Genomic DNA, 15,036 nt, shown 5'->3' on the forward strand with positions numbered 1-15,036 from the left:
CTTCCGACACTGCGTTGTTCAGTTTTATTTTGTTTTCCTTTTTTACTTTTTTTAATCTAGCGTTTATCATCACATATAAGCCTATCTTGTTCTAAATTAGGGGAAAAAAAACTTTTAACATGCAATTTGGGGCTGCTTGAGCACCCAAAAAAACAGGCAGGTTATGTCCATGTCTACATTTCATACTTACTTTTTTCTCAATCAGGCATGTCCAACGTCTGTTATGGCCCATGATTTAATTTTTACTGGCCTGCAGCCTCTGCCATAAAGTTAACAATATGTAGCCCGCCACTATTGTTGATTGCATCATAAAAAAATGTGTACAAAAAAAGAAAACATTCTACCATTTCACCAGAGGATGGCAGTTGCCTTTTGGCCACTTTGCCCCTGGCTTTCTGTAAGAATTTTAGTCGACCCCATTTCTGACATGGTGACTACAAGTTCCTTTTTTAAATATTTTTTTTTCCCGAAAAAAACTGCGTCCGCCTAGTTTTCCAAGAGTCTGTGGCTGTTTTCAATGAATATGATGGAATATGATGTAATATCAACACACAAAAAAATATCGAAAAAACATGCTTACCAAACAAAGGTAACTGAAAACGGACACTGTGAAAAGTTTAAGCAACAGAAGTTGTTTTAATGACACGGCACCACTTTTTCTTGAGACACTGCAAGTCAAAAGAAAATGTACAAAGAAGTCACAACCCTGATCGCCAAGCAATGCAAACCTTTCCTGGAGGGTGAATTTATTACAGATAGGAATGCCAGACCAAATAGACAGAAATCTCTCAGTTGAGGCATATGCGATCATGCGAGGTTTACCGCCGCGCCCACAGTCACCTGACCTGCCTCACGTGACCAGCAGGTTTGTGGAACGACACGCCTGTTTCATGCGCACGCGCTTAAACTTAGCGAGGCTGGCTACTAGCTTCAAGTGTCAACAAGGCGGCTGAGATGGTGAGTAGCAAAATGACCTCTGAGCTTTTGCATTCAGCAACATATCGCAACCAAATTCTCTCTCGTTGATAGAAATGCTACACGAATAAGTGTTTCTGATGTAACAAGAAAGCGACCGGTTGTTTTCACGAGGCGAAGACAAGCTAGCAGGGCTTGTCGAGTTAGCAAAGTAAGCGGCCGTCTGTGGATGTTTCTCATACTAAAATAACTAGCTGGTTGAGCAGGTTTGTAGTTTTCCCATGCGTTTGCCAATGTAATTCCTAATTATTTTATTTGCGTAATGTGTCTGAACGTCTGACGTGTACTTCTTAAACTCGCGGCCCGGGTCCGTCAGCTGCCCCTTGGGAGACAGTTCGATTTTTCCATTTGTTTTTTTCTTTATTTGTGAAGGGCTTAGCAACGAAATTAAGAAGATAAATGTGTTTTAGTTTCTTTGAGTCTCCGTAGTTTGTATTCTTCGTTGTGCTTTTTAGCACTTCTTTTCGGTAGCGCTACACAATATAATAACATTTAGTGGTCAAATAAAACACATTGTCCCTTTAGTGTTAGTGCAGCCCACATAAATTGTTATTATTTTATATTTTTTGTGTAAGAACAATGGCAAACTTATCAGGTTTCTACAGCAGATGGTACACTGTTTGCCTTGTCTCCCACACGCTTCAACAAAACAGCTGTCCAGATGGATCCTTTTGAGACAAATCCTTTCGAGGACGGTTTTTCACAGATGAGATTGTCATTCACAGGCAAGCTGCACACAATCCAAACCATTGCTGGAAAACTTCTCCCTGGAACAGAACACCTTGTTCGAAAGTCCACTGTTCCTTTTCAAACCTTATTTTTTTCTCTCAACCTTTCACTTTTGTCAATGTCCATCACCGGTCATTTTACGGCTTCCATAGCCTTACATCTTCATTTTTGTCAACGTCGAGCCGCAAGCGCTGGTCCTTCAGCCACAAGACGCTGTACTAAGACACCATTACACATTAAATCATTACTAACAAATTGTTCTCTGTGTCATCCAGACCCCAGCTCCGTCGGACCCTGAGTCAATTGAGTCTACGCAATTATGAGTTTAAAATTTTCTTGCAACTCAATACAAATCTTTTGACATGCATACTAACTGGAAATAACAACACCCACCTCCCACTCTTAACAAGACCGGAATTGTTGACCCCTGACATTCTGGTGGCTACAAGAGATGCTAGCAACACCCTGGTATTTTGGTTTGTAGTGATGTATCAGAGACGTTCCAAAATGTAAAAATACAGTGTAAAATGGTAGCTCTTAATACGGGCTTAATCTGTTTCAAGATTGTGCTCGCTTGTGCAAACGGTAAATACCTGCATTTGTATAGCATTTCCAAGTCACTGAAGACCTTTCAAAGCACTTTACAATGTGCTTTGTTCACCCATTCACACACACACATTGCAAAAATCTGAGGCAGCCATGCAATGCGCCTATCTGACCTGGGCCACTTTAAATCCAGGCTAAAGGTCCGGTCGCGGGTAAAATTTTGTGTTTGTTTTTTTTTTGTTTTGGCCCGCGGTGGAAAATGTGCAAAATTGGCCGGCGACTGTTCCGCGTCCTTATCGCGGGTAACTGCGGCTGCATCGCTGTGCCGCCCGCGGTTACCCGTGGTCTAAATTTTTGAGCAGCGCAAAACTTTTTGCGCGGCCAACTGCGTGTGAATTTCTTACCGCGTGTAAAGCACGGTTGTATCGCGTCTGTACTGCGATCTCAAAGCGTCCAACAGCGTCTGCTTCACGGGCATAAATTTCTGGCCGTGATTCAGCCGCAATACGCCAGTGAAAGGCTGTGTGACTGGGCCTTAAAAACACACTTCTTCGGGATGGCTTTTAATACTCAGTAGTGACAGGATACTTTTATTTTATCTTATTTTATACTGTTGTATTTATTGTTATTACTGTAAAGCACTTTGGTACACTCAAAGGATTGTTTTATAGGACATTTAAATTTTACATTTACCTGCCTATCGGGGGCATTAAGGGTTCAGTCTGTGTCTTTCCCAAGGACATTTAGACGTTTATATCTAATTAATTGTACTAGTTTGGCGATGATTAAAGTCATTCATGTTTGTCCAGACCAATGAGCCACCTAGAATTTTTGACATGCACCAATGACCATGTCAATCCCAATTTTTACAGATCAAATGCCCCAAATCAAACTTTTACCATTCTGTTTTGAAACTTGTAATACAAACAATTTCACTGAATTGTGTTTCCGGTCGCTTACATTAAAAAAACATTTTAATAAAGTAAATTAACTGCTAAATGATGTGTTCAGTCCTTTTAGCCAATGTAATGTAAACATCACAGCTGTATTTGCTGCATTTGCACATTTTATTTATCTTGTATTTGAACCTATTTATAAGATTTATTTTTGTATTGGACTAAAAAGATTTCACGTTTCTCAAATGTCTTTAATAGTTCTGTAAAACACACCCTTCTGATCACGGAACTCATTCAAATAGTAGTCAAACATAAAAAAAATAACATGTGTATGAGATGAATAAATAAAATGCAAGTTCTTTATGAGGGCCTTAACGAATGTGTGCGTGCTGCGGAGAAGGGGTTGTGGGTACAAGGAGTCTCGGAGATTATACTTGTCAATTTATTTTTGCCTGGTTTTCATACATTTTTTTTCAATCATTTCTAATTGTGTATTGCGTATAATACTTTTTGTATGGGATTTTTTTTTTTTTTTTAAAGACTCATTTTGCCCATTTCGGCTCAAATCTGGATTGTCTCTGTGACTGGTAGCAGATGACGTCATCGTAGATTACTAATATCATCAAGGTCTTCTGCAAAGTCTGTTAGGCTGTGAGTTGGTGGTGTTTTGTGTTTGTATGGATTATTACCGCTAAATAAGGAGGATTTGCACTCATTGAAAGGGAAGCAATTGGTGGATGATGACAGGTATGATATTGAGAGACTATTGATACATAAGCACTCACTGTACACTCAAAATTATACACTCAAAAAACAGTGAGTGGTTCCCAGTGGTACCCTCTGGAAATGCCTGTGAACTGGATTTTCCTTCATATACAAGGTAGATTTTTGTCAAAAGAAAGAAATCGTGTTTAGTGGTTCTTGTATAAAAAGGTATCATTGTAAATCCATCCATCCATTATCTGAACCGCTTATCCTCAGTAGGGTCGCGGGGGTGCTGGAGCCCATCCCAGCTATCTTCGGGCATTGGGCAGGGGATACCCTGAACTGGTTGCCAGCCAGTCGCAGGGCACACAGGGACAGACAACTCGCTCATTCACACCTAGGGACAATTTGGACCGGCCAATTAACCTGACATGCATGTCTGTGGAATGTGAATGTGGGAGGAAACCGGAGTACCCGGAGGAAACCCACGCAAGCACGGAAACTCCGCACAGGAAGGTTGGTAGCTGGATTTGAACCCATGACCTCAGAACTGTGTCGCACACGCGCTAACCGCCGCGCCGCTGCCCATCCATTGTAAATCCATATATATAATATATACACCGTTGTCATTTCAGTGTCACTGAGTGTTGACATCCGCTTGATTTTAACACCTACAATTTTGACTTTAAGGAGCACCTGATTATAGGCTGCACCCACTACATTTTTAAAGGAAAGAACATTTTGTATGTAAGCCACATTGAAACGTGAGATATTTACAAAGAAAGACGGTACACAGAAAGAGTTTTAATAATATATGGGTTGGGATAAAATTCTTACATAAAGCCAAGGGCAAGGTGACCAAAGGGCTACTGCCACCGTCTGATGAAATGGTGATGAAAGAAAAAAATTATATACATTTATTTTATACTGTTGTCAACATTATTGGCGGGCCACATATTATTAATTTTATGACAGACGCCGCAAGGCAGGAAAAATTTGATCGCAGGCCAGACATTGGACATGCCTGCCTTATGGCAGTGGTCCTTATTCTTTTCCGGACCACAGACCGGATTAATGTCTGGCAATATTTTCACTGCCGTGCCCAATAATGATAATAAATATATTTGTTAGATCATATGCAACCCACTCTAGTCGTTATCGTGATGTTTAACGCGACATGTCACATCGAGCCTATTGGCAAGTAATGGAAAATACAAACTCTCTGGATAAACCTCCTTCCGTAGTCTCTGTGAGCTGCTTTTCGTGTTCTCGACATAGGGATTCCTTGCATAATCAAACTACAACAATCAATTTTTGCTTGATTGACAAAGGTTTGTATGCATAGTCACTGTATCTTTCACAGGTGCGGATCCTATTTTCCAAGGTGACAATTGCACCCCGGAAAGGGAACTGCATCCACCCGTGCAAGTCACTTTGAATGTAATTCAAACCCCAGGTTATCATTTGGTGCTCCTGTAGTTGTTTCAATAAAAAAATCATCAGCAAAAAATAAAGGGAATTTGTTTATTTCTGTGTGGCCTGGCCCCAAATGACCCATGGCTTGGGGGTTGGACAACTGCTCTATGGCAGAAACAAAAATAAAATGATTAACTAAAACACATCTTGGCAATTAAGCCTAGTGCAGCGGCTTCAGGCTCTCCAGTTAATCTTTTTGTTCTTAATGTTTTTTTTAATCCCTCCTATTTTCCCTAAAAAAATACATGCTTGGCAAAAAATGCCCTGAGTTGCCAAGAACTCATTAACCTGGGACTAAGACTAGATTTCAACTCCTTTCACAATGAAGGATTTTACAACGACTACAAAAACACCCAAAACATCTCGAGGTATATACAGAGACCACCTGGATCTCCCTGGGTGACCAGCCTGCCTAACTAGCGATCGAGACGGCGGAGGAAGCAAAGCAGAAGCGGGGCTGCAGGTCGGGCCTAGCTGCTAGGCTGAGAAGGCTACCAGCGCTTCCGAGCATGTTTCTGAGCCATGCCAGATCCATTGTTCACAAAATTGGTGAATTGGAGCTGCGGATCGCTACCAACAGCCTTGTCCGGAATTGCCTTTTTTGTTATTTCGAAGTCTTGGCTTCACTCGCGGATCCCCGACGCTGCAGTCCAACTAGCAGGACGCACGCTAGACTGGCACGGGAGAGACGGAGACTCCGGTAAAAAAACAGAGGTGGCAGACTATGCGCTTAAGCGCATAACGTGTGGTGCCATAACAGGAGAATCATTGACACACACTGCTCACTCGATATAGAGGTTCTAGCAGTATCTTGTAGACTCTTCTATCTACCAAGAGAGCAAACTGTGGATATTGTGATTGCTTTTTACGTTCCACCGGATGCTAACGTTAGCATAGCGCTAAATCTCCTTCTCGCTGCTATCAACAAACAGCAGCTTGCACACCCCAACAGACCTTTTATCGGCGCTGGTAACATTAATCAGGCATGCTAAAGGACTATACTTCCCAAATTCATTCAATACGTGGACTGTGCAACCAGGGGGTAAAAAACACCGTGTGTATAGTAACATCAAACATGCGTACAGAGCTCCCCCCCTCCCCCACCTAGCTGGATCTGACCATCTTTGTCTGTTCATCCCCCCTTCATATACCCCCTCTGGAGAAAAACAAAGCCTGCAACAAGGATAATACAAACATGGCCTGAGGGAGCTCTCTCTCAGCTACAGAACTGTTTTCAACGGACTTGCTGGGAGGTATTTGAACATCATGACCACCAGGAGTACACTGATACCGTATTATTATTATTAGACACTGTATGGACAACGTCACAGTAAATAAAATTTCTTAAAAAATCAGGGTCTACCCAAACCAAAAACCCTGGACATCCAGCAGGGTGTGCACCCTCTTGAAACACTGCAACACCGCCTTCAGGTCTGGAGACAAGGTTCTTTACAGCACGGCCAGGGCTGACCTGAAGAGAGAAATTAAGGATGCAAAGGCAGCCTACATAAGGAGGATCGAGGACCTCTTGGCTGGAAATGACTGAGGATGTGGCAGGGTCTATATCACATCACAAGGCAACAACCTGGCGACTGTTGTGGCTGATACTTCACTAGCTGCAGATCTTAACCAGTTCTTTGCCCGCTTTGAAGCTGGAAGGCCACCAGCAGTCACACTACACCCACCAACAACGAGCAGCAACACACTGACACTTCAGGAGCATGAAGTAAGACGTGTGCTGGAAACCCCGGGAAGGCAGCTGGCCTAGATGGAGTCCCAGGAAGGGTTCTCAGGGACTGTGCTGAACAGCTGGCTGGGGTCTTCACCACCATCTTTAACCAGTCCCTGTCACAGGCTACCGTCCCACCCTGCTTCAAAACCTGCACCATCATTCCCATTCCCAAGAAGTCAGCAGTGGAAAGCCTCATTGATTATAGGCCTGTGCACTTACACCTGTGGTCATGAAGTGCTTTGAGAGGTTGGTGTCCAGCAGATCAAGGAAAACGTCATCGAGGACTCTTCTCGCCACCTCTTTTGACCTGCTGCCCTCCGGCAGACGCTACAGGTCACACAAAACAAAAACAGGCTCTGAGAGTTTCTTCCCCATAGCCATCAGCACCCTAAATACACACTGCACAAAAAAGCTGAAATTCTCCACAAATGCTCTTTGCACTTCTTTTTTTTTTTTGCACTACTGCATAATTAGTTGTGATTGCTTCAGCAAGGCACAACTACATTGCCAAGTGCTGTAAGCACAGGGCAATGTAGTTGTGCTTCGCAAGCACAACTATTATAATCCCCTGACATATTATTATTATATCTATCTTCTTCCGCCAAAATTCCGTGGGGAACTCCTCCCAGAGCTTTTGGAGTAGTATCCATATACCAAAAATTCCAGCCCGATCAGGACTCTCACACAGCCAGCCCAAGTATTAGCGCTAGCTGTAAACACTGTCGGCAATGCTAACTTCTTCATAGTAAAAATTGTTGGTAATGGCTATATTTTAACGACTTCACATTTACAAATTCTGCTAATGGCATCGTGTTAATGAGTTATACTAACAGATACATGCTAAAAAGTGATGCTAACAGCTAAATGCTAACTTCTTTGTAATAAAAAATTTCGAAATGGCAATATTTTAAGGACTTCATATTTACAAATTATGCTAATGGGTACATGTTGATGAGTTATGCTAACGGTTACATGCTAAAAAGTGATGCTAACGGCTAAATGCTAACTTCTTCATGCTAAAAAATTTTGGTAATGGCAATATTTTAACGACTTCATATGTACAAATTATGCTTATGGCCTCATGTTTATGAGTTATGCTAATGGATACATGCTAAAAAGGGATGCTAATTGCTTAATGCTAACTTTTTCATGCTCACAGAACCAAGTAAAAAATGACAAAAACATCTCTCTGAGCTAAAAACTTTATGCTAACTCATAATGCTAACAACCGGGGTTATATATACATACCGGGATAATCTTCCAGATCAATCACAACTCTTACAATTGCCGCGGGAATTGTCTAGTTCACTACTACGATCCCCTGTAAACACCCAATGTAAATATCTTCTGCTTTTACATGCCCACACTTTCTTGTGTAAATATTTTGTGTTCATATATATCCAAATTATTTGTATCTTTTTTAATCTTTACAGTCAAAATGTGTAACTGGAGTGCCACGTCCAATTTCGTTGTCGCAATATGTTCAACCCGTTTTGTAAAAATGATAATAAAGGTATATTCTGTTCTTCTATTCTATAATTACTTATAAGCTTAGAGCACTAACTTCTATTGCCTTGTCTAAACAGTAGAGTATGTCCTTAATCAATACATTTATTTTTGATTTATTGTGTTGCGTTCCAGAGTTTTTTGGGAGGTCTGTTCGGGCCAGTGTGTGAGATTGATGTCCTGCTCAACGATGCAGAGAACCGGAAAACTGCTGAACTCAAGACAGAAGATGGAAAGCTGGAGAAACATTATATGTTCTATGACGGCGAATCGGTTTCCGGAAAGGTAATGTGATCTGTCTTATGATTTGTTAATTTTTTTTCGATCTTTGTCATACTGTTGCCTTTTAGTTCTTTCAAATATTCTTTGCATTGCATTGTAGCAAATGCAAACTAATGTAAAATGTGATCACTGATTAAATGCTGTTACAGTGTTGATGGCAGTAAATATTGATATAAACGTGTAAAATTAGTTTCTACCTATTGGATTTTAATCAAAAAAATAAATCTTTCTGCCCCGCAGGTAAATTTAAATATAAAGCAGGGAGGAAAACGACTGGAGCACCAGGGTATCCGCATTGAGTTTGTTGGACAGATCGGTGAGTAATTAGTAAAATTACCTAACATTTTTACTTCAGAATAACGGATGGTCTTGTCACAAAATGTCATTTGAACGGAGTACAGAATGTGGCCTGTATTACAGAACCACAAATAAACATTGTATGCCCTAAAACGTAACTTCTTTGTTTACTACTTTTTAAATAACCCTAACACATTTAAACTCAGTCAATGGATAACAATTATAAACTTTAAATTGCTTTTTATGCTTTGTAGCTCAAGTCTGCAATATCTTCCTCTTGATTTCAGAGCTGTTCTCAGATAAAAGTAACACTCACGAGTTTGTGGATTTGGTGAAAGAACTGGCATTGCCGGGGGAGCTCACTCAAAACAGAAGCTATGACTTTGAATTCATGCAGGTGGAGAAACCCTACGAATCTTACGTCGGAGCAAACGTCAGGCTGAGGTTGTGTCATTCAGCCATTAAAATTAATGAAATGCTCAAATAACCAGTCTAATAATGTTTTTTGTTTCCATTAGGTATTTTCTTAGGGTAACAATAGTTCGTCGACTCTCAGATCTTGTCAAGGAGTATGAGCTTATTGTCCACCAGCTAGCCACCTACCCGGATGTGAACAACTCTATCAAGATGGAGGTTGGCATTGAAGACTGCCTTCACATTGAGTTTGAATACAATAAATCAAAGTAAGACAAGGGAGACTATTATAATCTTAATGTAGTTTGAAAAGCTCGAACAACTTCTTTCCACATGTCTCATTGCCAGGTACCACTTAAAGGATGTAATTGTTGGGAAGATTTACTTCTTGCTGGTCAGGATCAAGATCCAACACATGGAACTGCAGCTCATCAAGAAGGAAATAACGGGAGTCGGTGAGCATCCAAAGTGCATTTTACTACATCAAAGCATTTTGGTTGTGTGTGGTTGGTAAAAGATTACAATAAACTGACTTTCATTGGCTCCTGTCCACAATAGATCATGTTTTTGTTCACCCTTGCAGGTCCGAGTACAACCACGGAGACGGATACAGTTGCAAAGTACGAGATCATGGACGGAGCACCAGTCAAAGGAGAATCAATTCCTATCAGACTTTTTCTGGCAGGTAACTTTACTTTTCAGCTATTATTTCACAAAAGATAAAGCGGGAAACATGGGCCGAAGAGCATAATATGCCGTTGAACTTGAAATAAACATTTGAAATACAGAATGGTAAACACAATGAACGCTTACATTTTTTGAATTGTACAAATCTTTGGAACCAATTAGTAATGAAACTTCTAATAATTAGTTGCCCTATCTATACAGATTAGAATATTCTTTCCCTCACAAATTAGGATTGCATGGCTATAATCACAATCAGGTCAATTTTAATTGCGTTCTGTAAAGGTGGGGTACATCGTTTGAGGTTTCAGTCAAGTTAAAAATTTAATAGCAATGCCTAAATGAGTTCAAAGAGGCCTTGTGTTTTTTTTCCTACTGCGCTGCTCAGCTTTTATCTTACTTTTATCAAAGCTGTTTGGGGTGGAACATATAGGGGGTTGGGGGAGTGCCGGAGAGTGACATCATGGTCGTCCTTGTGGGGGTTTGTCAGTGTGGTGTGAAAATTACGATAGTAAGAGGCCTGCTTTTAAATACAGTCCAAACTTCAAGAGCGTATTGGCGCATGTTTAAGGAATGAACATTCGCACATTATGAACAAGCTGACAGATGCTGCAATTATGATTACAAGTCAGGTGTGGGCGGCCGCAATTAAAAAAAGTTCCAAATTCCATCTAGCTTCTTTGAACAAAACTAATGTTACTTATACACCAAGAAGCAAAAACACAGAATAGTTTATATTCCACATTCGGCTTTTTCTATAATTTGTGACAGTACCTCCAGCTAAATAAGCCAACTGTTCTGTAATAATTTGGCAAAATTAGCACGTCATGCACAGTTATAGGGTCTGGTAAACAAACTCAATACATATATGAAGCAAGGTTCAGAACCTATGGCGCTGAGCCATATGTGGCTCTTTTCATAAGTACATATGGCTCAGAGATAAAAATGTACATATTGCACATTTCTCTGTGGTGTTCCAAAGTCGAGTGACTTCAACCACGATTTTGGTACATGCAAACCGGAAGCAAAAATTGACTGGATTAATAGTTCAGTACATATTGGGCACATTCTCTACTACAGTTTATAGTCAGGTGGCACCCCAACATACCCCATTTTAGTAGTAGGTTGCTAAAAAACCCTTAAAACGGAAGCTCATAAATTTATGTTCACTGTTGAGATACTGTATGATGAAAACCCACTGTGAATAAATAAAAACGTCAGAAAACCACTTTCGAGCAATTTGATTGGGTGAGCAGTAGAGGTTGACGGATATCATGGCATGTAAGTCAAAATGAGCCTCAACACACCTAAGTAAGTGGTAAATTGATAAGAGACACAGGCATTATTATTTCATAAATTTGATAAAATCATCAAATGGCACAGTGAAATAAAATGTGCATAAAAATAGATTTTGTCTTGAGCGGGTTTTGTGGTTAAATTTTGTCTTGAAATATGTTTGCATATATTGCTCTTTGGATCAAAAAGGTTCCTGACCCCTGTTATGCAGGGTCAATTTTTTTGGGGGGTTAATGCCTTGCTCTGAGCTGGCCTTCTGAAATGGCAAGTTTGGGAAACAAGTTTTATTAATACGCCTCAGCCTAAAAGAACTGCGCCACCCTTTGGCTTAAAACGGGTTTGTCCCCAATTAACTGTTAACACCGACTTAGTAGTGAAGTGGTTCATTTTTGTGTGGATCTCGAGTGATATATTCTGATTTCTTTTACATGTGTTTTACTTGAATTTTTTATTGTTGTGCTGATCTTAGATGTTAATGTTTTGTTTTTGACCAGGTTATGACTTGACGGCAACCATGAGGGACGTCAACAAAAAGTTCTCTGTACGCTACTTTCTGAATTTAGTTTTAGTGGACGAAGAAGATAGAAGATACTTTAAGCAGCAGGTAAATTGTTTAGACATACAAGGTATTTTGCACCCAATCACTAGTTGTCTTCTTGTCTATCCGTTATTATTTTAAAATGAATCAAAGAATCTGTTGATGTTATTTTAACAAGTCAGCCATATCATCTTCCCTCAAATTTTATATTTATCTATGTTCCCAGGAAATAGTTTTGTGGAGGAAAGCACCAGAGAAGATGAAAAAACGAAACTTTCACCAGCGCTACGAGTCTCCAGATTCCCAAACACCACCGGTTAGTGTGGAGCAGCCCGAGATGTGAAGACTGCTGACACCATGAACTGAAACCGAAAAACAATCACACAAACAGCCGGAAGCACTGCCGGGCAGTGGAAGGTGTGACAACTGTCTCATCGCCAGCTTGGCTTTATGTACACAAACGACAACATCTCCATGACTCCACCCCGAATGTGAGCTCTCCTTCTGCTGGCATCCCACTACAATCACCTTTGGAAATGAGATGCACCTTCTGTTAAATGCCTGATGACATGCCCAAACGATAAAACAAAAAAAGACTGCAAATGTTTTTTGCTAACAGAGGGTCGTTCGTCTTCGTCTCTACTACTACAATATGCGGTTAAGGTTTTCCTTCCTGATAGACTTAAACAAACTGTGCTTTCTTAGATTATGTGACTTTTCGATCACATTGATCTTGAAATATCACCTGTGTATCAAACTTTATCTGTTATTAAAAAAAAAATATATATATATCCCCAAATACATTTTAAATGGAATGTTGTGTTGTCTGGCTTGTGTAAAGTCATGATTCCACATGTTCCATAACCTCTAAAAACCTATGTTGGCAGTTTAGTATGTCTCTTTCACACAAGTTTGATATAACATGTATAGCTAAATTTCAGAAACTAACCTAAAGGTATTTACAACCATGTTGGCTGCTAGCCTTATAGAATACATGCAAAAGTAAAACTTTCCTCACTTATTTACATCGTATCTTTCCACAACACATCAAAACAGGAACTATGTGTTTGTACATTACTGTATATACATTATATCCTTAGTACTAAAACTAATCAAATTTGTATTAGAATAGAATAGAATATGCCTTTATTGTCATTGTTACAACATGGGATATGCTGTGACAACAAAATTGGACGACTCCAATTCCACATTTACAGCGAGGATAAGGAAACAACAGCATGACAAGTAGTTTATTCTTGTAGGATCTGCACAGGTGATTGAAATCATAAAATGCTTAAATTTAAAGGTTTTAAATTGCTATAATTTTGAGTTAAATTATTTTTATTTGTTGTCATGTTTCAAACCAAGTCTGCGTAAAAATGACACAGACATTGCTCTATGGTGGCTTCACTTTATAATTGCATTTCCTCCCTTGTGTTTGCAATAGTATTTATGGCATTGTCTTATTGACCCCGATGAGTTGCGCCTAAGGAAAGTGTCATGCGACACCACAGGGCACGATGAAATGTGTATTAGTGTAAGGATTACATATCAATTAGTGAACTTGATTAAGAGCCATGCAAAACATTACGGTTGGGTTTCCCATTGGTAATATGTAACGGGAAGAACTTCCTCCAACTGAAAATGCAAGCTACATTTAACCCAAGGCAATTTCACGTACTTGCTCGCGATGTTCTTTTGTTCTAGGATGTAAATGGTGAAAGTAAGAAAATTACTGGTTTAAATGCAGTCCATATGCTGACCCAAACTCCCAAAAAGATGAGAAAGGAACAATGGATTCGCTCCCGTTTAATAGTTTCACAATACTTGCACAAGCAACTTGACAGAAGCTGCAATGGTTATTTCAGCCAGAAGATAGCGTTATCAAGTAGAATATTTTGAATTTATGGACACCACCTTTTGAGAAACGTCTAGCCTTCTATCGGGAAGCCATCATTTGCTAAGTTAAAACAACGCCCTAAATGAAAATATATACACAAATGCCAATTTATTATGATTGTAACTTTTGTAAAGTAAATTCTGTGATGAGCATTCATATTTATCGTGGTTGTTTTCTGTGTATAAGGTCTAAAAATTAAGGACATTTTTCTATTATATTTGGATTGAACGTACTTAATACTTTTAACAACGGCATATTTGTGAACAGCTACACACAGACGGGTCCTAGCTCACGTTGGCTAACAACCGGAAGTGTGTTGATTGTCCTCTAGCCAAATAAGCGGCGTGTTAATATTTTTCCCAGACCCATGGCAACTCGTTAACATCGTAATTTGCGGTGTCGATATACAAAAGAGGAGTATAAACCATGTCGGGGAACCGCTGTTTGTATTTGTTTTTTAGACTTCATCGTCATGTAAACGCGCGATCAATTCGCCTTACCAGAAGTAGCTGCCTTGCTTCATCTGGGTCTGACTTGTCGCGTCCAAAGTGCTCTGTAGTTAGCAGCAGGAATTCTTCATCGTCGAAACCTCCGGACACATCTCTTTTCGTCCCTCTCACCCTGAAGAACGATCTGTCCACCGAAGGGACTGTAGGAGCGGAGTTAACACATCCTCTGGATAAAAGTAAGTCATTACTAAAAAACTACCCACATTTTCGTGTTTAGGGGCCACATTTGTGTCTTCCTGTTACTTATAAACATTGTCAACGCATGCATGGTTTGCGATTAGGTAACAAACGTAGTTTGTTAATGTCGTTTATTATCTAATTTAATGTCCAACAAATTTACAAAATACGAGTTAAACAAAAAATACAGTATTTAAAATCGTATTTATAGTATACGGCTGAGCTATTTTACGAAACAGTAGATTTAAAAAAAAAAAATCATAGGGACAGCGTATTCACCGCCTTACGTTGTGCATCATCTGCACTGCTTTTTTTTCAGTAGGGTCGTGGAGGTGCTGGAGCCTATCCCAACTATATTAGGGCAGTGAGCAGGG

General features: G+C 39.9%; 2 protein-coding genes across 3 annotated transcripts in view; both read left to right on the top strand.

The window, feature by feature from the left end:
• The first annotated feature begins 801 nt into the window (after positions 1-801).
• vps26a (VPS26, retromer complex component A) lies at positions 802-12,891 on the top strand. Its single transcript, XM_088334844.1, has 9 exons — positions 802-957; positions 8,701-8,850; positions 9,088-9,163; positions 9,432-9,588; positions 9,663-9,827; positions 9,907-10,013; positions 10,142-10,243; positions 12,033-12,142; positions 12,303-12,891. The coding sequence occupies exons 1-9, from the start codon at positions 955-957 to the stop codon at positions 12,417-12,419; spliced, it is 987 nt and encodes a 328-aa protein (XP_088190970.1). The 5' UTR covers positions 802-954; the 3' UTR covers positions 12,420-12,891.
• A 1,355-nt stretch (positions 12,892-14,246) lies between these two features.
• Positions 14,247-15,036, top strand: part of supv3l1 (SUV3-like helicase) — a 42,947-nt gene continuing 42,157 nt past the window's right edge. For both annotated transcript variants that reach the window (XM_088334841.1, XM_088334842.1), the window contains exon 1: positions 14,247-14,661. In XM_088334841.1, coding sequence (XP_088190967.1) covers positions 14,403-14,661 — 259 coding nt within the window. In that variant the 5' untranslated portion in view covers positions 14,247-14,402. The remainder of the gene's footprint in view (positions 14,662-15,036) is intronic.

This window comes from Urocampus carinirostris, chromosome 4 (genome assembly GCF_059441175.1).
Source record: "Urocampus carinirostris isolate Australia breed hairy pipefish chromosome 4, RoL_Ucar_1.0, whole genome shotgun sequence".
Taxonomy (NCBI): Eukaryota; Metazoa; Chordata; class Actinopteri; order Syngnathiformes; family Syngnathidae; genus Urocampus; species Urocampus carinirostris.

What these genes read in the sequence shown, in the direction of transcription:
- vps26a (XM_088334844.1), top strand. An exon ending in TGAGTTTGTTGGACAGATCG is followed by an intron (nt 9,164 to 9,431) that starts GTGAGTAATTAG and finishes TCTTGATTTCAG; the next exon opens with AGCTGTTCTCAGATAAAAGT. An exon ending in TATCAGACTTTTTCTGGCAG is followed by an intron (nt 10,244 to 12,032) that starts GTAACTTTACTT and finishes GTTTTTGACCAG; the next exon opens with GTTATGACTTGACGGCAACC.